The sequence below is a fragment of the Accipiter gentilis genome, chromosome 29, assembly GCF_929443795.1.
Source record: "Accipiter gentilis chromosome 29, bAccGen1.1, whole genome shotgun sequence".
In the NCBI taxonomy this organism is placed as follows: Eukaryota; Metazoa; Chordata; class Aves; order Accipitriformes; family Accipitridae; genus Astur; species Astur gentilis.
In genome coordinates, this window is record NC_064908.1 from 7,236,079 (window position 1) to 7,259,163 (window position 23,085).

Below are 23,085 nucleotides of genomic sequence, written 5' to 3' on the forward strand. Positions count from 1 at the left end.
TTGAAGGTCCTTAAATTAATTTATTTTAGTTCCCAACCTCATGCTACCTTAAGTTTTAAGATGTGCTAGCTCACAGTGTGGGAATCTCAGCCCAGGAGTTACCTGCTGCCAATAAACTGCAAATTGAGGTTGTACACTTGATTTAACACCAACGCTTTATTTTTCTTTCCCTTCCCTTTTCTCTTCAATCCTTCCCTCCCCTGAATGTCCTCCCTCCCCTTCTCCCTCAGGCCTGTATAGATGAGAACCTGGACATGGTGAAGTTCCTTGTAGAAAATGGAGCCAATGTGAACCAGCAAGATAACGAGGGCTGGACCCCTCTTCATGCAGTGGCATCGTGTGGCTATCTGAACATAGCAGAGTGAGTGAGTTTCAGGCTATTCTGGGTATTTATAACACTTTCCACATCTTCCTCTTTGGAGCAGGTACACAGGCGATTGATGCTCTGAGACTTACACAGTGTCTTGGGAAGCAATGCTGAAAATAGATGCATTTCTCCTGTTACTGAATTCTTAATTTGTGGGGATTAAGGTGGAGCCTGCAACTGGTTGCCTTTTGCTGATCCCATTACAGTGACTTATGATTCATTAGATACTTTAGCTGAAATGCCAAGCAAAAGGGAAACACGACGGCTGACAGGCAGGCACGCTAATAGAAACTTGTAATGAAGCACAGCTCTGCTGCTGCTGACTGTCTTTGCTGTGCGCTTCCATCAGCAGGGAGCCCATGCAGAATTTTAAGTGTTACCTAAGAGCAATTTGGGATTTTGTTCCTCTAACTGAAAAGAATTCTGTCTCTGTACAAAATGTATGTTAGTGTAATTGCATGCATATAGCTATTCTGGTGTAAACCCCAGATGGCAGATACCATCAAAAGAATTCAAAGAGAGACTGCACCAGCACTTACCCTTGTTCTGAGGCTTTGCAAAGCAACTGTTTTCTTACCATAGACAGGCCAATGTGAGCAGTGCTGCAGCTGTGTGGAGACTTTTGAGAGAGAAATGCAGTGTTTGGGCTCTGGAGTCACCAATATACCAACAGCATTGTTTCTTTTTCTTCACATTCAGATCTTCTGTTTCTGTTTCTTGCATACTCTCTCACAAAAGATGGAAAAGTAGATAAAAGTAACTGCTTGTTACTTAACTCACTTAGAATTAGAGCATTGTCTCATCTATTTTTTTGTTTTGCTTACAACACAAGATATTGGGCTCAGTTTGGACATAACCGGGTGAAATTCTGTGGCCTGCCATAGAGAGATTAGATAATCCAGTGAGTACAAACATGAAATACATATGAAAGAAAAGACAGTAAGTATAACTGAGAGTTTTGTCCAGTAGTTGTTTATAGCAAAGCAGTAACCAGCTATAAGTGACGCCCAACAAAGATTTGACTACTCTTGGCACAGTTTCTGATTCCAGGGTTTGAAATAGCATTCTGCAGCTGATCTGAGCATTCACTGTGCTCACAAAGGACTAATAGTCTGTTTGCCCAGAGAAGATACTGATACCAGACTACTTGTGCACCAACATGTTGTTCTGAGACTTTGACAATTGCTCAAATATATGACCTGGAGTGCTAGAATAACTGGAACCAAAGAACAGGCAAACATAAATAGTAGTTTCCCAAGTAAAATAATTTTTCTGAGATAAAAGCTGCATTATAGGTTAGAAGAATAAGGGAAAAAAAAGTATTTCTCAAGATAGTCCTCTACAATATATTATAATAAAAAAAAAAAAATCTTTTGTGGCTCATTTATTTCTGTGTGTTGTGCTTCTCCTGGAACAGTTCTTAGCTTTTTGGACTATCCTTTATCAGTTTGTTTTTTCTTCTTTCCAAATACTAGTTCTTCAAATGAAAGATGATATTATTTTTTTACCAGTCATTTAGTCCACCACAGCTACCAAAAAGTTACCAAAATTTGAATACTGATAACTATTTCTCAAAGGCATTGAAAATAGATTTTAAAACAAAACCAAGAAAAAATATCTTCTCCTACCTCACCCTCCTATATCTGTGTGTTTAAACAAATACTTTTTTACTTCCCCAAATTTTACTGGTTACAAGATGGGCAAGCTGAAAAAAGACATTAGTTGTTCTGGAATGAACTTTTGGTATAGTTATAAAAAGACAAATTAAAAAATTTATGATGGCTTGACTTATCTTTTTTTAATTACTTTAAAAAAAAAGCATAATCTATCGGGTTAGTGCAAGAACTAGGGGTATTTGAATAACTATAGAGAAACAAAACCTATGAGCTATGGACTGGGGACCTTGCATTTAATAATGAACTTTTTTAGTCTAGAAATTTGATAAGAATAAGATACTCATTTGGTAATGGAACTTGAATGAGAAAGCCAAATATTTTGTTCTGCTACTTGGTTTACTGTATAAGTTGCACTGAAACCTGCACACAAGGTCTAATATGTTGGTATGGGTCTCATTCATGTAGGTACTTAATTAGTCATGGAGCCAATGTGGCTGCTGTGAACAGTGAAGGTGAAGTCCCGTCTGACATCGCAGAGGAAGCAGCCATGAAGGACCTACTTCTGGAACAAGTAAAGAAACAAGGTAGATCGGTAGTGGGATTGAATATGTGAGAGTTAGACCTTAAGAGTTTCTATAAGAAAATTCTGTTGGCTTACTGTCTATAGGTGAAGAGATCTGAAATCTGGCCCAAGAGGCAGCTGACAAATTTCGCTTTGGTAGCAGAACAGTGGAACAGATACAGAAGGTTTGTGGTGTGCAGTCTCTGTCCTTAATAGGATTCTTCAAAACAAGACACCACAGTACTGAAAGCTGATGCATTAGATCTGCTTGCTTTTAAAGTGAGATTTAATTCTGACCTCTGGTATCAATGAAAGGTCTTGTTTCACTAAGACTTGATAATACAGAGGTGAGATTTACAGCTCTGCCAAGAGCAGGGACTGGGAAATGATTTTGCCTGGCCTGGAGTGACGTGCTTTATCCTGATGCTTCCGTAGACTTCTGCAGCCTGTCTACTCTGCCATTTCCCCTTTCTTATCAGGTATGCCTGCCTGAGGGGCTGCTCTCTGTGCTGTCCCTGCAAAAACATCACTGGTAGAAGAAATGTCAGACAGCGTAACTTGTATTATAATTAAGAAATGCTTCATCAGTGTAAAATTTTCTTTATACTGATGAAATTAATCTGTGGGTGGTTAGGTGTCTGTACACATGTGTAAGAAGGTTAAACCCTATCTATGAAGTTCATCAAGAATGTTTTTGAAGGATGCATTTATCTATGGCGGAAGTGATGAACCGAGGCATATTGAGCTGATACAGACCAAACTATTTACATTGGATATGTATGGACTGCATATTTAGCCTTGAGAAGAGAAAGTTGACAGGGGGTCTGTTGTACTCCACTATCTTGAGGGAGGCTATAGAGACAATGGAGCCAGACTCTTCTCAGAGCTGCACAGTGACAGGATGAGAGGAAAAAGTCATAGGGTTGAATGAGGGATGTTCTGAGGAAAAGTGTTTCCTAGGAAAGTGCTGGAACGGGGACCCAAGGAACTTGTGGAATCTCCATCACTGGAGATAGTCAAAACTCAGCTGCATTCAGCTCTGAGCAAATTGATCTGGGTTTGAAGTTACCCTCCTTTGAGCAGGGATTTGGGCTAGAGACCCCCAGAGATTCTTTCCAGTCTAGATTATTTTATGACTGCAGGTTGATCTTGAGGTTATTTGCATGCTGGATTGAATCCAGTCCTCTCCAACAGATATATTCTGCTTGGTGCATGGTGGTTACTTTTATTTTTGAAGCTATTTTCAGGTATAGTTAGGAAGAGGTCAGTCCCTTGCTACTTTGTGAACTGTGTTACTGTTCCACTGGTGAGTTTGTAGCTGTCCATCTGAGAACTAGTTGTTATTTCTGTTACTGTTCCTCTTGGAAGATTAATGCAGGATCATGTTCCTTCTGGTAAATAGAAGCTTTTTACTTTCTACTCTAGTATTTTTGACAAGGTTGTTCTTATTTTGTTCCTCTTTTCCCTCTACTTTGAAATAAGCTTAAGTAGCCCTTCTTCCTTAAATTTAATCTACTCACATATTTAAAAAGAATTGTGTTGGCAGTCAACGTTTGTTTTACTGGGCTGTCCAAACCGTGCCCTGTAAGATTTCAACCATGTTATTAGTATGTACAGTTCTTGATACCTACTTTGAAGAGAGACAAGTTACGCTGATAGAAAGAAAGGATCTGTATCTTTCTGGGCATCTAGGGAAGCCTGACTGCAAGAAGAGACAGGCATGGTTTGGACAGCCCAGTAAAACAAATGCTGACTATAGATACAATTCTTCATGTAATTCTGCCTCAACTGCAGATATTTTGCTTGACACTTCTTGGGATTCTGCTTGGCTTTTTCATTGCTTCACCACATTAGTGGCATCCTGCTAAGATGCCCTGAAACAACCATCTGTCTCCACTGAGAAGCTTCCCATTGACACAGTTTAAAAGGATCATAATTGCTGGAGTAAATGTGTTATAAACTTTAAATAAGTGTCCATCCACCTCTGTAGCCTGTCTTCAATGGCAGCTAAAAGCAGCTGCCTGGTGCAAACTATAACAACAGGACAAGCGTGTATGATTCCTTTCCCAAACATTTTCCCAGCCTCCAGGCACTGTACCTCAAGAAATTCCTGAGCCAGATGGGCTTTCTCTGTGCTCATGAATCCCCCATGGCTTTCTGTTTCATGAACTTCTGCAGTCCTTCTTGGGAACATATATAACATTATGTTAAATGACTACAGATTTCTCTAATCCTTATTCTTCAGCCAGTTGTATTTCTAATCTTTGCAGCATCCTGTGGTAGTGGCTTTCACAGTTCAGACCCTGAGTTAAGTGTTTTCTTTTGTTCTGTTTTGAACCTAATGCCCCATAATTTAACTGGGAATCATGTCATTCTTATACTGAAAGAACTAATCCATAGGGACAGTTGCTTTTCAACATCCTTCTTGGTTTTTGAGATTTGTCATCTTCTCCTTCATATTTTTTCCTGAGTCAGTGAGCTCTAGTCTGATTAATCTTGTATGGAGCTATGTTGTACTTCTGATTGATACATCATCCTTACAGGACCTCATTGTAATGAAAACTCCACTTACAAAAACAAGTTAAAGATAGTTTTGCTTCTTATTGGTTTAGTGACAATTGACACAGCCCATCAGCTAAACCCACCTGGCCTCTCCACATCATAGCAACCATTTCCTAGGGTGGGAAACTTCTCCCTCGTGTTACCAGAAAGCCCCATAGTCCATGTCTCTGTTATACCAGATGTATTGATGGACTTACTTGATCTGACTTCATCTAAAGCAGATCTCTTAAGCCATCAGGTTAGGTTTTTGGGGTTTTTTTTGCTTTCTATCCCCAAAATAATTTAGAATTGTGTTTTGTCAGAATCTAGTGGTTTGCTGCTCAGTGGAATTAACTAAATATTTCTTTTGGCGTGCCTGGCACTAATGGCTCTGGTGCAGCACAAAGATCTCTGTACATGCAGCTTGCAAATCATACTGAATTTTAAGTGACCATACAGTTGGGGTTGTGCTGCTCTTCCAGGTGGCATCTTAGGATCATCTCTTCAGATCTGCACTGTAGATTATGCTCACACTGTTGTTTAATTCACTTTGTAAGGCTGTTGTTCATGACTTGGATATTTCAGTCTAGGACACTGCATATTTAGAGCACAATCGTTCCACCCGTAGTTGGTTCACAGTTGAGCTAGTAGTTAGTTGGGCTGGTTTGCAATCAGAAGTTCAACTTTCAGATTATTTTTTTTTAAGTCAAACAGCTTTGAAGTCTTTGTCAGTGATGCGGTAGTTCTCCCAACTCCTAGAAAATGCTTTTGCTGATTTTTCTGCAAGATTACAAAGAGGTTACTAATATTGTATAGCAAATGAAACATAGGGTAAGTTTAACATGTTCATGAGAGCTTTCACTTGATATTATCTTCTTCTGTGCTTCACCTTCTTAGGTGTAGACCTAGACCTGGCAAGAAAAGAAGAGGAGCAGCAAATGCTACAGGATGCCCGACAGTGGCTGAACAGTGGGAGAATTGAAGATATAAAGCAGCCTCGAACAGGTGCCACAGCTCTTCATGTTGCTGCAGCAAAGGGCTATTCTGAAGTCATGAGGTAGGAGCTCCTTCCCAGGGCTGATGCATTGATTTAAGACTGTTTTTGTAAGAAACACATCTAGCTTTATAGTTGAGAGAAATCTGTTTCATACTGAGATTTTCAGGCTGCTGTTTGTCAAAAGGCTCTGTAGATTTATGTGCCCAACCGTAGTGGTTCACCTAGAAATATTTAGGTACTGGAAGATTCCCTTTCATACCTCTAGGCCTTTAAAGTGATGAAAGGTTTTCAGAGACTGAGATGTAAATTAGAAGGTTTAATTTTCACTATTAGAGCAATAGTTTTAGGACTAGCAAGTAAAACAGTATTAGAGGATAAAAGTACAATTTCAGCCTACAAAGTAACGATACGTGCTGTATGACAATCACAAACACCCCAACACTTTATGTGACCAGTTTAGTGGAAAAATGCATTGTCCAGCCCTGTCTCGCTGCCCCCTGCCCCTTGATGCTACTACTCCTGCAGCCATCAGGAGTGACAGAGGCATTCCAACACATTCTGCTTCTACCACTCTGGTACTAACAAGCTTATTAAGAAAATGAACTTGCCCAATGTAGTGTATCCTGGCAATAAAGCATGACTGTTTTTACAGGTAAGGTCAAATTAATGTTTCCAACAGTAAAGCTTTCTTCTCTACTCTTTATGTATGGGTGGAGCTGCCCATGAACATCAGCAAGGTTATTCTACTACCTAGCTTAAAATGCCTTCTGAAAGTTCATCCATCTTGATCCTTAATTTCATAGTTTTAAGTGGCATGACTTGATGTGTAAGAGCTGTTTCTTGTCAAGCTCTAGTAATTCTGTTATTCTCCATGTTTCCTGTTAGTATTCATTCATTAGAGCTTGTGATTGAGTTATAAGCTGTCTGTGCCTGTACCATGCCCAAGAACAGTAATCTAACACAGCTTATGTGGAATAGAAATGTAATATCTCCTCAGTTTGAGGTGTTGGTCCCATGGACTTCCAGTGGAGGGTTTTATATCCAGTTGTCCTCAGTGAAGGCTTTATTCGCTGTTTGTGGGGAGACTTAGTTCTGGACAGCTACTCCTTGGCATTAATTGTTGTAATGATAAACAGATCTCACAGAAAGTTGACATTATTTCACTCTTGTGTATTTTATGGTCACCCTGTAAGTTCAAATACAAAGCTTCAGTGACTTAAACCAAAGGGGCTGAAAGCCAGGAGCTAGCTAACTCTCAAATGAGATGTGGAATTTGTCCGTGACCTTGAGTGTCTTAGCAGCTATGTTCCTCCCTTTTGCCAGCTGGAAAATCAACATAAAGTCAGCACCTAATTTAAAATTTCTTTCACAGAGAAACACACTGCTGCTATGGTATGACTGTGTTTTTATTTAGCACAGTAACGCATCGGTGTAAAGCTGCAGGAGTTTCAAAACTGTAGGTGCCATTCTGGGGTGCTGGATTTCCCTTGTGCTGCAGGAAGGTGGCTCTGGATGATGGGATTTCCCATGATGGAAATTTTCAGTAGCAGTTTTACCAGATTTGCAGAATTCCCCTGGGATGCTCTTCAATATTTAAGCAACTTGGATAATAGTTTTGATACATGAGCCGCTCAGTGCTTTCATCTGATCACTGGAGTACCAGTGTGCATGTGTCTGAAGCTTCAGACTACGATTGACTCTCTTCTCTTTGTTTTGTCTTTAAATATTCAAGCTCCAGATGCTATGAAACACTAGTGCTCTGGTCTGATTGAGGAGGGAGTGGGTGGAAGGTGCACAGCAGTAAATGTAATGCGAGGGTGTTCCAAGGCAGGTTCACTTGGGTAAGACTTGCTTTAACTGTGCAAGGATTAGTCTGCAAAAATGCATATTGGGTTGTTTAACCCAAATGTGGGTTATTTAACTTGCAAACTTCACATCTGTCAATCACAGTAATGTCACTGCTTCTTACCTGGCAGCCCTGCTGGCATCATCTCCTTATGGACCATTCCTACCATGTGGCCTTGTTCTCTGGTAGAGCCAAGACTGAGCTCCAGTTACCAAATGTCCTTTTCCTGCCAGGTGCTGTGCTTGGCTCCTTGTTATGGAGATGGCAGTCTGCAGAGATGTTGTTTGTTTGCTTAGTGCCCAAGCGAGTCTGGTGTCTCTCGTCCATTGGAGCAGGAGTTCAGACTGGGTGACCGATGCCAGAACATTAAGGTGTTCTCCCAGTGTAGGACATGCTTAAAGGGAACCTTACCAATTAGACACGTTCCAGCAGGTTTTACAGCAAAGTCACTTTGTTTACTGCCCTGTTCTGGTACAGTTACAAGCACATCAAGTGGGCTGTTTTCTTAGGTGAATGAACAAGTTAAGAGGCTTATTGTGGACTATGCTGCCTACTCTGTGGCTCATAGTGTTAACTATTCTGTGTCAAGAAGTCATTCTCAGGTGGGCAGAAACCAATACTGCTTTTTTCCTCAGGCTCTTGATCCAGGCTGGGTTTAACTTGAATGTCCAGGACAATGACGGCTGGACTCCGCTCCATGCTGCTGCGCACTGGGGAGTGAAGGAAGCTTGTTCCATCCTGGCTGAGGCACTGTGTGATATGGACATCAGGAACAAGCTGGTTAGTATGCACAGATGTTGGCACAACTTATGCAGTGTGTTTTGTAGCCAAATGAATATCAATTTTATTGCCTACCACTTGATCCAGCGCAATGACAAAGTTACATGGTGAGCAGTTCTCCTAGCGTGTGCAGTGGAGCATTTAGAAGTGTCAGAAAATAAAGAATCTTGACTGCAGGAAGGCAGAAAAATTTCAAGTATTACTGGAAAAGATCATGATTCAACTTTAGGACCAAGATTGTAAGAAAGGTTAGGGGCTAATCTGTGTCTTCCTGTTTTAATATAATCCTGACAAATTCAACAACAACAAAAAAGACAGTCTTGGAGTGCAAAATAATATGCTAATATTGAGGTGTAATGCACTGAAAACTAGTGAACCCTTGAGAAACTGGCAGCTTTAAATCCTTCCTGTTCTACTATATTGGCCATAAAAAGGGAGATTGAAAAATTGACTCAGATTTGTGAGAAATGAGTAAAGAAAAGTAGGATGGAAGAAAAACAAAAGAAAAGGAGAAAAAATATTCCTCTTCCATCCAAATAGTTAGAAGTTTTTCCTTGAAGAGCCCATGGATTTTCAAGAGCTGATGTGTGCGTGTCCAGGGTTGTTCTTTGTGTTCCCCTCCATGCTGCGATGTCCGGGCAGTGTCTGTGAACCACTTCCTGCTGGAGCAGATTCAGTTGTGCTGTGGCTGCTTCTGGGGGAGGAAATGAGGTTGTAGTACTTGGAACAGCACCAGGGAATGAAAGCAGGCAAGATAATTTGATAAGAGAAATGTGGCACTGTATGATTTGAGTGCATCTGTCTGTACTAGAAACCCATGTAAAAGAAATGGCTCTATGAGAAGGAGCCATTTTAGCATGGTGAGGTTTTGGCATCAAAGTACAGGGAGTCTTTTTTGCTTTATGTCCTATTAGGTGCTTTTCCAAAGTGTTCAGAATGTGTGGGTTTTGTATTGTGCTAAGCTTGAAAAGAAACAGATACAGTTGTATTTGCTGCGTTACCTGCTCTGTCCAGTCAAGGATTGTTACCTTGCTAGGTCAGATAGCCAAGGCAACCTGTATTTATTTGATCCCTAGCCATCAGGTTTCATTATGTGTTGTTAATTAAATGGTTATTATAGCTTTAGTTATGGTGAAAATGTAACTGATTTCTTGTTTTGTGCCCCGAAGTAATTTTTCTGTATTATTTTGTAAATGGCTATGGATGTGGAAATGGCTCCCAATTTTTTTGACCTGCTGATGATTGGCAGTCTTTCAGAAGGTTCAAATACACAAGATACAGTAGAACGGGTTGATCGCATTCCTTCTCAGTACAAGAGTGTACTTTTTGGAAACCTGGAAACTCAAATATGTTAGTCCTGGCTGTTAGATTTGAGCAGCAGTAATTAGGGAACTGCACTTCAATGATTAAGGTTGCTCTGATCATGGATTGAGTCATAGAAGTTACCATCGCTGTCACATGGCTTTTCCTACTCTGGAGTGAAACAGAGTATGTTACTCACCATTTGGGGAGGGAGGATGTGGAGCATAATTCACTTTTATTCTTCATTGGTAAATAGTGCTTTTTTTGAATATTAACACCATGCCATACTGGATATCCTCTTGTCTTCTCTTATTGCATCAGGGCCAGACACCATTCGACGTGGCTGATGAGGGACTAGTTGAGCATTTAGAAATGCTGCAGAAGAAACAGTCTGTGGTGAGTTTCTGGCAGATCATTTTCCACCTCTCTGATTACCTTTTCACACACGGGTGTTTTCTAAGACATATGGTGTCAACAGACGCAGGAAGCTGAGGCCCAGCTATTTTTTTTTTGTTAGTCATTTGGAATCTTTAATTACACCAATATTTTTAATAGCTAGAAATCTAGAAAACCGGATGACTGCATCAAGAAGGTCAGTAGTGTGCTGGCATGCAGAATTATATAAACTGGTAAGGAATGTATAGTTCATCTTTGGAATTGTTATTATTCTGCAGTTGCTTTTCTTAGCTGGCAAGCTCTCTAGCATCAAACTGCTCTTTTCTTAATGAGTGATTACTGAAGTCAACTTTGTGTTTGCATCTAAGGAAATATGCTGTCAGTGTTGAGAAAGAGATCTGTTACCATGTCTGCCTTTCTTACAATAGGGAGACTTTTGATTGAGTGAGAAGAAATTACAAACTTAAGGGAATTCTGGACTAAAAGAATTGGTGATTTAAAAACCATATTAAATTACCATTTCATTCCGCAATGGAGATATTGGAAGGAGTTATAGGCAGAAAGCTGGGATAAAAAAGAAAGCAAAAATATATCTTGATCAAAGTAAAGCCTGTCATCAAGCAGTTGTTTTTGGATTGCATTTTATTGTATTTCATCTGTCCTACTCAATTACCTCATTTGGGTGCTTCCAAAAAACAAACCAACCTTCTTTAAAAAAAAATTAAAAATGGTAAGTATCATTTAAAACGTTGGATTCAGAAACGGACGTAAGAGAACACCGCTGATAAAACCCAGTAAAGTATTTTGAGGAACTGACAAATGTGTGTGGTAGAACTCAAGCTCTGATCATAACGCAGCTGCTGTCATCCTTAAATAGCATCCTTAACATTCACAGAAACTTTTTAAAAATTAATCAGCTTCTCCCTAAATGAGGTGTTGATAAATACTATCAGTGTTGTATTTTGGATTTCCTCCTATCTCACTACACCAGGATTCTGCAGATAACTGCACTCCTCAGAAGAAAAAGAAAAGGAAAAGCAAAACAACAACGAGAATTTTTCTGGATGGGTGCTAGCCCATTTTTAGGCCTGATTCACAGGGGCTCGCAACCCCCCTTGTTCTCTATATAGTAGCACTATATAAAGGCCTTCATTTATTAGTGTAGCAAACTATAGTAGAACTGGAAAGAAGAGAAGAATTCAGATTTTATCACAGGTTTTGCGGGGTTTTTAAGTGGATTTTTTTTTTAATAGAAATGCTATTTTATCATGTGTGTTTCTCATGTGCCATTTTTATCACTTAAATAGAAAAGTTACATTTGTTAAGAATGAAATAGGCAGTTCCATGACATTCCTCTAAGTACATTATTTCACTTTCAAAATGGCTCTCAAATCGGTGGGGTTTTTTAAATCTAAAGCTTGTAGAGGAACAATATGCTGTCCTTGCTAAAAGATTTGCTGCTGTTATTGGAGAGAAGAGGGGATTTTGTGTACTGGAAGCAATTAATTTAATTTAGGTTTGGATTTTTTTCCCCCTATCTCTGAATTACCTGTGAATGGAGCAGGCTGTTTCCTGCACTTCCTTTTGCTGTGCTCCAGCAGTTTGTTCTATTTAACAACATGCTGTACCCCAAGTTTTGGCTCTTTGCTGGACTCCATGTAGCTTTTCCCACATTCAGAATTTGCAGAGATTTTTCTTCTTATGCCTGGTGTCAGCTCCTATCAAAAGAGAAAGAATAACTAGGCTAGACATGACACAAAAGAGAAAACCCTTAAAAGTGAGCCTGTAATTACCATCCCTTTTTCTACCTCAGCTGTGTCTGTGCTTCTAGAAGGTACTGAAACAATTTTTTGGTTACTCTTTTGTCCATCAGTGGTGACAAAATTACTGTTGCTGCTTGCTGGGCAAAATATTTCAGTTGCTGCAGTGATCACAGGTATTCTTGTGCAATGACTTAATGCTGGCATTTGAGAGATTTAAGATGTGACCCATCCTCATGGGAGATCCATCGGTTACCTGTAAAGGGCATACTTGAATGCTTTTCTCTGAGAGCAAGTAAATAATAGGTACAAAGCCAGCACATTTTTAACTGAATCTAGCCTGATTTCATGGGCATACAAACACATGTGGACAGATCTCCAGCGCTGTGTCTACATGGGCGGATGCAGGGCAGTGCTGTGGAAGTCAGGATTTGACACTGGGTCTCAGCAGGGACTGCTGCAAACTTGTCTGAAGGTTTTATTAAATTGCAGCTTGAGTCTAAGGACACGCTGGGTGTGTAGCTGTACCCTTACGGACCTCTAGTGCAAGACATCCAGTGCTCTTGCAGATGTGCATCTGTTGAATTGGCTTGTTAAACAAATCCACAGTATTTTTTGTCTAATGAGGTTGGGTTGGCCTTATGCTGTGGTAATTACTGGATTGTACTTTGGTGGCTTGTTAAGATGTGTCTTTTCATTCTTTCTCCAATCTTCTTGGACTTTTTGACAGTTGCGAAGTGAGAAGGAGACGAGGAATAAGCTAATTGAAGCTGACATGAATGGCAAGCCTCAAAGCGGACTCTTCACCAAGTATGTCTCTTTCTTCTTTGTTGAAAAGAAGCTGCACAGAGAGTCATGGGAGACCAGCTTCACCTGTTAGCAGTCAGCTGGCCTCAGCTGTTTTAAAAAAAGTTCACTGCTGTTCATGTTCATTTCATGGTTTCTTTTAAATTTGAGTTCTCTCAAATACAATTTTAGCTGTTTCTTAACATAGTCACTGAATGGTAGAACAAGCAGTTGGGCTGGTGCTTGGTCCCCCTTCCTCTGCTCTTGCTGAGTAGCAATTTGACCTTTGGGCTGAGAACTGCACCTTTGCAGCTGCACAGGGCCATACAGCCAAGCTGATGGGTTGTGTTGCACTAGGAAAAGAGAAACCACATTTTTCTGGAATGAGAAATACTTGCAAATTTAGGAAATGTGAGAGTGGTATTGGAATCCGTGGCAAATGGGCAGTGCTGGAAGTGCTGGGATGTTGAGTCTGTAGATGGATTTTGTCCTTTTGCTCGTTCTATATGTAGCAAATCATGTTTATGTGTTCCTGAGAAGTAGAACTCAGAAATAATTTGCTCACCTGGTAGTCATTAAAATTTCTATACCTTGCAGCAAAGAGAAGATTCTTTATGAGGAAGACACGCTGAAGTCCATGGAAATGGAGGAAGAGAACAAGGACTCTAGCAGCTCTAGTTCTGAAGAAGAGGAAGAAGCTGAAGAAGATGAAGTTTCAGAATCAGATGCTGAAAAGGAGTCAGGTAAGACTTAGTACAGTCTTAGATTTAATAATTATCCTAGCAATATTATTAGGGGATCAGTTTGAAAAGTGCCTTTTTTCTTTTTTTTTTTCATAGTTGTTAAAGACATCCTGAAAGTCTTACTTCCAGTGTATATGTATAGAATATGGAGAACTCTATAGCTAGTGTACTAAAAAAGCTGATCTAAATGCTCTAAATGTAGCATAATTTAAAAAAAAAAAAAAAGCTGCGGATAGTATTTTAAATTCTACTTCCAGTTCACTTGAATTCAAGATAACACATTGTTCATAGGTTGTTCTTAAACAGTAGTTATTTTCTTGTTGACCAGTTTCAAGGTGAATATTTCAGTTACTGCAAGATGGTAGAAAAGCAATTGAATGTGTAGGAAGGTAATAGCCTGTTGTATTTGGATCAGAGAAATGAAATGAGGGGCTGAAGCTGTTCGCTGTAATTACAGAGTTGAGGAACTTTTTTCTGACTGTGATGTATAATAATTGCAAAACGTAGTGGAAAATAAGGATTAAGTACATCGAGTCATGTTAGACTTCATGTTGTAGCATATTGCTAGCATCCTACTCCCCTTAGTTTTCCATAATTTCTGTGGCTTTCTTAATTAGTTTAAACAGCAGGTATGCACAGTACAGAAAGTTTAAATAAAGATACTTAATTTACAGTAAGCCAAGCCTTAATTGTACTTAATATTTCTGCAAACAGAGAAGGTTCTTGGACTATGATGTGTTTAATGTTTAAACTACTTTTAAAATCAGCTTACTTGGCCTATATCCCAAATACTAATAAATAAGTCCTTGCAGAGAAGTGTAGTTTACAGTTTTGTCCTGCTTCTTGCGCCAGTAAAATTGTCACCTGTGTTCTAATTGCATCGATTATGATGTTTATCACAGTATGAGAGGTGTTGAGAATCCTGGCTGGTCTTTGCAGAGCTGGTAGTTACAAAAGCTATTTGAGTATGACAGTAACACGGTGAAATAATCTTCTGGCTTTTAAATAAAGCAAATGTAGTGGAGAAGTCAGTGGAAGAAGCAGACATGCAGTAGAAGTCACATTTATTTGCTCCATAAATCAGGGTTTTACTAGAGAGTAGCCCTGTATAGCTACATGCCAATTCTTGTAGACATGGTAGGAACTTGACCAAACCACCTCTAACGTATGTATAGGTATAAGAATTGGAGCTATGTGGTGTTTAACTGATTCAGGAACAGCATAAGATCCTTCAGCAAGGAAAATGCTACAGCACTCAGCATTAAATTTTGTGTAAAGCCAGAACAGGTCTTTCTATTGAGTTAAATCACTGAGCAAAGCACATTATACTAATCTATTTCAAACCACTAAAGCTAAATCAAATTGAAGACAAAAACCATTCAAGTAATGATTAAGCATCAGGCTTTAGGTTTTGTTACCTGTGCTCTCCTCTCCTAGAGAGATTATTGGCTCCTTTGAGAAATTTCAATCAGAACTGAAACCCTACCTTGTAAACTTCTCAAATCTTTAATAAAATGAACATGAACTTGTCCAGCTGGATGTAGACCTAGTTGTCACATATGTGAATGGGGTGCACGTTTTTGGTGATCTTTTAAAAACAAGATTCATGAGTTAACATCATCAGCCCACATAGGAGGACTCCAAAGATAAGTAGAGATGAAAACAGCTTTTCATAGAACATTGTAAGTGTCACAGTATTATTGGTTTCAAAGACAGTCTTAAGAACAATTATGCTTTATTATCTGCTAGACATTTTAAATGCTTGGATGGATTACAGGAGACGTTTTTGAAAACATGGAAATTATTTCCTTATTCCTCTTCATTTTCTTCTGAGATTTAATATTCACATAGCTTTGTAATTCTGAGCAGAGAGATGATGACTGTTGTTCTAAAGTGTTCAGAGTCCAGATGAAGAAAAAAAAAAAAAGCCAAAATATTGTTATGAGTGATCTTTTTAAACCAAAAAAAATTAAATCCTTTGGTAACTGAGCAATAAGGCAGAGCAAAGTAGAAGATTGCAGTATAATACAGAAGTTTATTCTGAGGTATGTTTTGAAGGGTCTCAGGTTGCGATAAATTTGTTGAATTTGCAGAGACTGTGGGAGGAGAAGAATTTTGAAGAGGTGAGCAGTGAAATTGCTGGAGTGCTTCAGAGAGTACCATGTTTCTTACAATCTGTAAGAAATTTGTGTTCTTCAAACGAAGGAAGCTAAGTGCATTAATGCCATTTTATTCATCTTGAGGACAATTAACAGTTTGGCATTGGGTTGTATATAAAAAAGATCAGTATAAAATTCTGTGGTCATTATCTGTGTTGGTAACTATTACAATACATAATTATTGTGAATTAAAGCAGGCCAGGGAGACTTTCAATGGTTTGTGTTGTTTTTTTAAAGAAAAACAACCAAACAAACCCAACCCTGAACCCAAAAAACTTTACAAAAAATTATATTTATGCCAAATTAGAGAGCTAAATTTTTAGTCTCACCAAATTTATTTTGGGGAGATTGAACTAATCCTTGCTGGTTTCCCTTGATTGGAATTCATAATGTTTATTGCTGAAGTTTTAGTAAAATAAAATGTGGGGTTCGCCCCTAAAGACAACGATGCCTATGATCATGCGGTGTCTCGTGCTGCTGGTACAAGGTACTTTTGCCTGTCCTTCTTCTGTAATTGACTCCTTTCGGTCACATTGCTCACAGTTAGAGTTCTTTCCAACCTGTCATTACAACTTAAGCTTGTGCCCTTGTAATTAGGCTTGACCTCTGTACTATAAACTTCCAGAATGGGCTACCAGTCACTATCTAGCCCAGCCTGTAAAGCCCACTGGCGGTCAGGTCAGGTCTGTTCTTCCCTTCCTGCAATGTTAAGGACTCTCCTGTGTTTTAAAGACTTCAGTCTCAAGAAGTCAGGAAATGGCAAGCATGTAACTTTTTGTCTGTGTGCATTTCCATGGGCTGCTGTATGCCAAGTCAGGCCTGCAAGGAGAAATGGGTAGCCTACTGCCCCTTCCTAAAAGGGCTGTTTGAGAGTGCAGTGCATCTGAGTGTTAGGCTCAAGAAATTAAATACTCTGTTTAGATGCCTTTGTGTTATCTCAGAGCTTCCATCAATGAGAGGGAATGGTGGCTGAGACTTCAATATCATGCAAACTTTTCTAGGGGAGATGCATCTTTGTCTCTTTAATTTTGGATCTGTCAGTCCTGCTAACTGCGTGTTATTTTTAAATGTTTCTCTTGGCTTGCTCTTTTCTGTTTTCCGTGTCCTTTGAATCCTGTTTTCTAGGAGTGAGAACATTTGTTTCAGAAAGATTGATCTTCGCGCTCCAAGGTGCCATCCTCACAGATGCTTCCTACCAAACTGCTTTTTATATGTAATAGAAGATCTTTATTCACTGCACATACCTCATTTGCTAGTACTGTTTGGGTGCTTACAGTTAAAATGACTGTTTTTCAAAACCATGACTGTGTGGGCACTCATAGCTGCAAGGGGAGAGGGTTGTTTTGTTGGTGTAGGTACATAATTTCTCAGGCACCTTGCATGTGGCTGTGTTTGGTAAATATTCTCTCTGAGCCCTGTGCACTCCTGTCAACTGAACCTGTTGCCTGAGACACAGTTTCTGCTTACTGTCTCCCTGGTAATGTCTGGTGGATGTTCTTGTGTTAAGCATGGTGCATAGATACAAAAAAAAAATTTAATACTGGACAATTGCACTTGTCTAACAAGCAGGAAGCCAGCTGTGAGCTTTCATAAGGTTTGCTTAGCTTGCTTTGAGCCCTGTTGAAGATTTTTGTTGGGAATCAGTCCTAGCTTTGTGTAGAAAAACGGATTTTGCTGTAGAAGACCAGAAATTCTGCCCACCAGCAAAAGCAACTGCAGCAGCACCATGCAATGAAATCCACCACCAGGCCCACTCGGGGATGTGTGCTATAATGCATACTCATGTACTACAATAGGAGTGTCATGTTCTGCTTTTCTTCTCAAGTTTTACGAGGGAAGAACAATCCCTGAGAGGAAACAAAACCGTGAATAAACAAAAAATCTGTTTGTCCTCCCTAAGGTGCTTTCTGCAAAGATTTTGCTTGTCTGTGGGGATGAAGTTCAAAAGCTTTGCCTGGCAAATGTAACTATCATATTTTTCAGTAAGTGGAAAGCCTCCTTGCAGAAAGCCCTGATTAGCTTTGGCACTGACATCAGCTTTATGATCTAAGGCCTACGGAGGTCACACTGACGCTGAACTTGAGTTTAGTGCACACTGTGCTTGTAAAGAAGGGCCTTGGAAGTGCAATACTGAAACATATGGTTTCTCTTCTTGTTTAAAATTGTAGAAAGGAAGGAAGAGCCCTTTGCCAACCACTCCAGCCATGAAACCAGGCCTAGCATCACTGAGCAAATACCACCACCCGAGCCCAACTCCTTCACTGCATCTGCCAGAAGAGTAAGTGAATTTGGAATCAATGGGGACTCCCAACAGTGCTTGAAAGCAGTAGGTTTTACTGGGAAATGGATGCTCTGAAACTGATTTTCGAAGGAGTTGTAAGACTTGAATTTAGTAAAGCATGATAGTATGCTATTTTGACAAAGATGCTGTGTTAGCAACAGTATAGGACTGACGCAAAGGAGGAGGTTTATATGATAAGGTTCCTCTTGAATCTCTTACCCTCCAAACCAAATTGCGCTGTTCACAAGAGAAACCCTGCTTACCACAAGTGCTTTGTGTCGCTGTCAGTTCTGAGATAGCTGATTCCAATCTCTTACCAGCAGGAGATCTTTCACCAGAGCTGGTTCCTGCTGATGTATCAGTAGTGAATTTGGCATCATCATCTAAAGTGCCTCTGACTTGCCAAATTCAGTTGATTCAGTGGCATGATGTTACAGCCCAGTAAGTGGAGAGGATAAAGTTTGCATCTGACTACGATAGCTAGGCTATGAAAGCTTTTTAAAGGTGAAGCAGAGTTACTGAAATCTTATCTGAATTCTCCAGCTCTCATGTCACTCAGCTAGATGGCACCAGGAGACTCTGTGTTCTGCTGAGGACTTATGCTTCTGCTTTCTTTTTGCACCAGAATATAGAAAACAGCTGTGCAATGCAGGCGCCTTGCTGAAGTCTGAAGCACTAGGTGTATGTTAGAAGGAAAATGTTTCTTGCTTAGTCACAATTTTTTATTTTTGACATGCTACTAAGTCTTAACTTTTCATCCAGATCTAATGAAATAGAGCTTCTTTGGGCATTGTTCAACTCAGGCTGACTTAGCAGTGGAAATATTAAAGGTAGAAGGATACTAGGACACGTGAGCACTTCGGTTAACCTTTTCCCAGCTGCAAAGTATTGTTTTCACTCCTTTGAGCTGTTTAACGCAGAATAAGGCTGTGAGGTTATAGAAGTGGGCCTCTGTGCAAAGCAGTTATTAATTTGACCTCAATCACTAAAAATCAGCTACTTTACCTTTTCTGACATGTTTGATTCTTCTCTAACTCTCTTTGTCAGATTGGGTTTTATGTGGGAAAATATGAGTGCTTGTGTTGCCCTCCATTTGTGGAGTTCTTAATATGTTGTCCAGAAATTACAGAAGGCGGCTTTTACTGTGGATTTGAGCTTTCTCTGAGGAAAGTGTCAAAACTACATTAAAGCATTAGAGCTGTGTAGCTCAGTAGACTGGAAGTGCTAGAATTAGTGGAGTACAGATTAACTCTGTGCATCTGCATTAAAATAACATTAGCTAAGAAAAATTGCTAAAATACTGCAGCGATAATTTTATCTTTGCAGTCTTGAGTCAATGAGTTTGAGGGCAGAGCTCCCCAGTAGCTTCATTTATTCTTGATAATGTCAGGTTTTGTGTTATGTAGAATATGGTATATTAATGCTTATATTAGCTTTGGCCGAAAGCCTTATCTACCCCAGTATCCTGCCCTTGACAGTGACCATCAAAAGATACTAGAGAAGACAGAATCTAACTGGACTTCTCTCCTACCTGCTAGCAATTTACATCTCAGGAACTTGCTGAAACTGTGATATTTTTTGTATTCATTAGCCTTTGTTGGACTTCTACCCTGTGAATTTATGCAGTCACTTTTTGAGTACCCATAATGTTTGGGATCCTGTAATGGCAAAGGGTTCTTCAGCTTAATTACATATTATACAGAACTTTCTGCACCTGTTTCTTTAAGCCTGTCACTGGTTTTGTTTGCTGCCCCTAGTTCCTTTATGGGAAGTAACAAGGAATAACTGATCCTTATTCACCCTTCTATATGTCCCTGAGGGTTTTTTGTACCTTGGTCATATCTCAGCCTGGAGACTGCTGATATACTGAATAACTCCTCATGCAAAAGCTCTCTTGCTCTACTCATACTTGTTGCCTTTCTCAGAATCTCTTCCCCTTCTTCTGTACTGCTTTTAAGCTGTGGAGCCGAGCTGTGCATGATACCAAAGATGTGATTGTACCCTGCAGTACCACAGACATATAATGGTGTTGTGTTTCATATTCTATTCTTTTCCAGTAATTTCTAATGTTTTGTTTGCTTTATTTCCCACACAACTCAGTGTTGCCACGTGTCTTTGTAGAATTATCTCTTGCGGTATCCAGGCTCCATTCTTGAATGGCAGTAGGCCATTTTTTTTGTAAGACTTTTTTTTTTTTTTGTAAGACTTGATAACTATAACTGAAGTTGTACATTTAAGCAGTTGTGTATTTGAGGAATAATATATGCTTGTCAGAAGTGCCTCGTGTAAGAAAAAACATGAAGGTCCATTCTGTAGTATGTACAGAATATGCAGTTACCTGACCATCAAAAGGTTTAAGGTAGAATGGGCCTCTACAAGCCTGTAGTCCAATCTCTTGCTTGAAGCAGGGCCCACTTCAAGCTTATGTCATGTTGCTTTGAGCTACCTGAGCTCAGCTTAGTATTAAAAAGTCTCTGAGGATGGAGGCGCCCCACTCTTTTGCTCCCTGTCCCAGTGCAGCATCACTCCTACCAGGAGGTATGTCTTCCTTCATGTCAACTGGGATTTCCCATGTTGGAACTTGTCTCTTCCTCCTTCTCTTTTCACTGTAGACTGTTGAGAAGTCTGGTTCCATATCCTCTGTAAACCCCACGCCCCTAGTAGCAGAGCAATTAAATCCTTTCTTTGCCTTCTCTTTTCCATGCTAGACAAGCCAGGTTTCCCGAGTCTCTCCCTTTACGTGTCGTGGGCTCCAGCTCCCTGATAATCTTAACGGCTTCTCCTGGACTCTCTCCAGTTTGATTTGTGTAAGGGTTTTATTTGCAGCTAGTCCCAAAAGAGTTCATTATTTTTTTGGTTTTCTGCCTTTACTGAATAATTCCCCCTTCCTAAACAGGTGCTAATAAAAGCTTCATTGTTCCTTATATTCTTTCTGCAAAGCTGGAGGAGAGCATTGTGTAGGCAAAGGAGCTGCACAATGATATGAGATTTTTCATCTGTCCTTGGGGATGAGGGCACTACAGCATTTTGAATCCCTGTGAGTTCACCTTGAATTATATCCTGTAATTAAAGCTAAGCAGGAAATCAAAGTCACTCCATCTTATGTCCACAAGTGTAGCCCAGCAAAAATTGGAGCTTGTTGAAACACTTTCAGTACTTAGATTGTGCCTTGCAGTGCTCTTACTTCTTCCAAATGTCCATTTTTCTCCTATACAGTTCAGTTGGCTCAGCAAGTCAGATGAGCAGAAAGATGAGTCACCTTCATCGTGGCGGCTGGGACTAAGGAAGACTGGCAGTCACAACACGTTGAGTGAAGTCGCTGCTACTCGCGAGGCACAGAGAGATAAGACTTCTTCTATCTATCGTTCTTCATCAAGTCCTCGGATATCTGCATTATTAGACAACAAAGAAAAGGTTTGGCTTTCAGCAAAGATGTTTTAGTGCATCCCAGTTGAGCAGACTTTACCTCACAGTTTAAGACCCTTTCTCTTTCATTTTGAGTTGTTGCTGGGTTTTGCATCCATAACAAACTTAGGTCTCTCTCATTCTTTCTTGTTTTTTCTTTTGAAAATGATTCCTATCCTATCAGTTGTTCTTGCAGAACTGGAGTTCGGTGCCCCTTTGACCTAATTTCTGCTCGGTTTGGAGTGGGCTGCCAGTGAACATGGCCTATTCTTTACTGGAAAATATCTAATCCAGGCAGCAGCACATACCTGCAGTGGAAATTCTCCTTCACTGTCATCTATATGGATTCCTCCTGTATCCACTAGGTGTATTTGAAAATCCCGTCCCATGTATTTGCTAGCTGTAACTTTGCTGCCCGTAGGTAGATGCCCCATCCCTGGAAACATTCAAGGTCAGGTTGGACGGGGCTCTAAGCAACCTGGTCTAGCTGAAGATGTCCCTGCTTGTTGCAGGGGTTAAAGGTCCCTTCCAACCCAAACTATTCTGTGTTTCTATGACTTATAAATAGTTCTAGTTAGAAGCTGCTTTTATTCACTAGCGTGCTCTTCAGGAAGTCATTTTCAGAACTGATACTTTTTTGCTGTGGTATGTGTTGCCCAAGAAAATGCCTTAAACCAGTTGTCCTTAGACAGAAGAATGCTTTCTTAGTTGAAGAAATTTGAACATTAATTTAATTGTCACTGAAAGTGCTGGCAGTGTAACAGATGTACACTTGAAATACTTCTTTTGCTTCATCAGGATAAAGACAACAAGAGCTATCTTGCCACAATAGCCCCCAGAAGACTAAGCAGTACAAGCGATATAGAAGAAAAAGAGAACAGGTGAGACTGACGGGACTTAATGGTCAGCTTCTGTCCTGTTGATAGTTCCTCCGTAATACCTTTTTTTCTATATTCATGCTTCATATATTTTCTCAGCAGTCCCAAGTACACAGGAATTCACAATATTGTGAGCTGTCTCTGATCTATAAAAGTTCTGGTACATTGCTTTTCATTTAGGTGAGCAGGGCAACAGGCTGGTTTTTCCACCCCTGTATTCATTCATATATGGTCTCCATCCAGGAAACTAGATTTATGCATACTTTTTCCTTTTATATGCAAGTGCCTCATTTTGTAGCTGGCACCTACACTTGTACTTCTGTCACTTGCTCAGTAGTCACCTTCAGTCCCTTTGTTCACACATCTGTCATTTTTTGATTCACTTGAGTTTGTGAACTCTATGGCGTATGGAACTGTTTCCATTGCAGGGCTTGTTTTTATGGTGAATGGTAGTTGCCCCTCGACAGAACCACAGTATAAATGGGATAAATATCTAGTATCTCAAGATATATTTGAGGAGCTAATCTCTACAAACAGGTTCTTCACGGTTTGTGCTAGGAGGAGTAAAATTTGAGCCTAACCTCATTTCCAGCCGCTTCCACAGTTGTGGTAGAAAGGCACATACAGAGAAGTCATTGTGAACTGTGATTGTGAAGAAGTCATGGC

General features: G+C 39.9%; 1 protein-coding gene across 4 annotated transcripts in view; it reads left to right on the top strand.

Annotated features, from left to right (window-relative positions):
* Nucleotides 1–23,085, top strand: part of PPP1R12B (protein phosphatase 1 regulatory subunit 12B) — a 124,637-nt gene that overhangs the window by 31,924 nt on the left and 69,628 nt on the right. For 3 of the 4 annotated variants that reach the window (XM_049832382.1, XM_049832384.1, XM_049832385.1), the window contains exons 2-12: nt 231–361; nt 2,449–2,567; nt 5,984–6,143; nt 8,565–8,709; nt 10,333–10,407; nt 12,898–12,977; nt 13,551–13,696; nt 16,981–17,025; nt 18,024–18,133; nt 21,353–21,550; nt 22,340–22,422. In XM_049832382.1, the coding sequence (XP_049688339.1) occupies nt 231–361; nt 2,449–2,567; nt 5,984–6,143; nt 8,565–8,709; nt 10,333–10,407; nt 12,898–12,977; nt 13,551–13,696; nt 16,981–17,025; nt 18,024–18,133; nt 21,353–21,550; nt 22,340–22,422 (1,292 nt within the window). The remainder of the gene's footprint in view (nt 1–230; nt 362–2,448; nt 2,568–5,983; nt 6,144–8,564; nt 8,710–10,332; nt 10,408–12,897; nt 12,978–13,550; nt 13,697–16,980; nt 17,026–18,023; nt 18,134–21,352; nt 21,551–22,339; nt 22,423–23,085) is intronic. The other variant, XM_049832383.1, reaches the window with a different exon arrangement.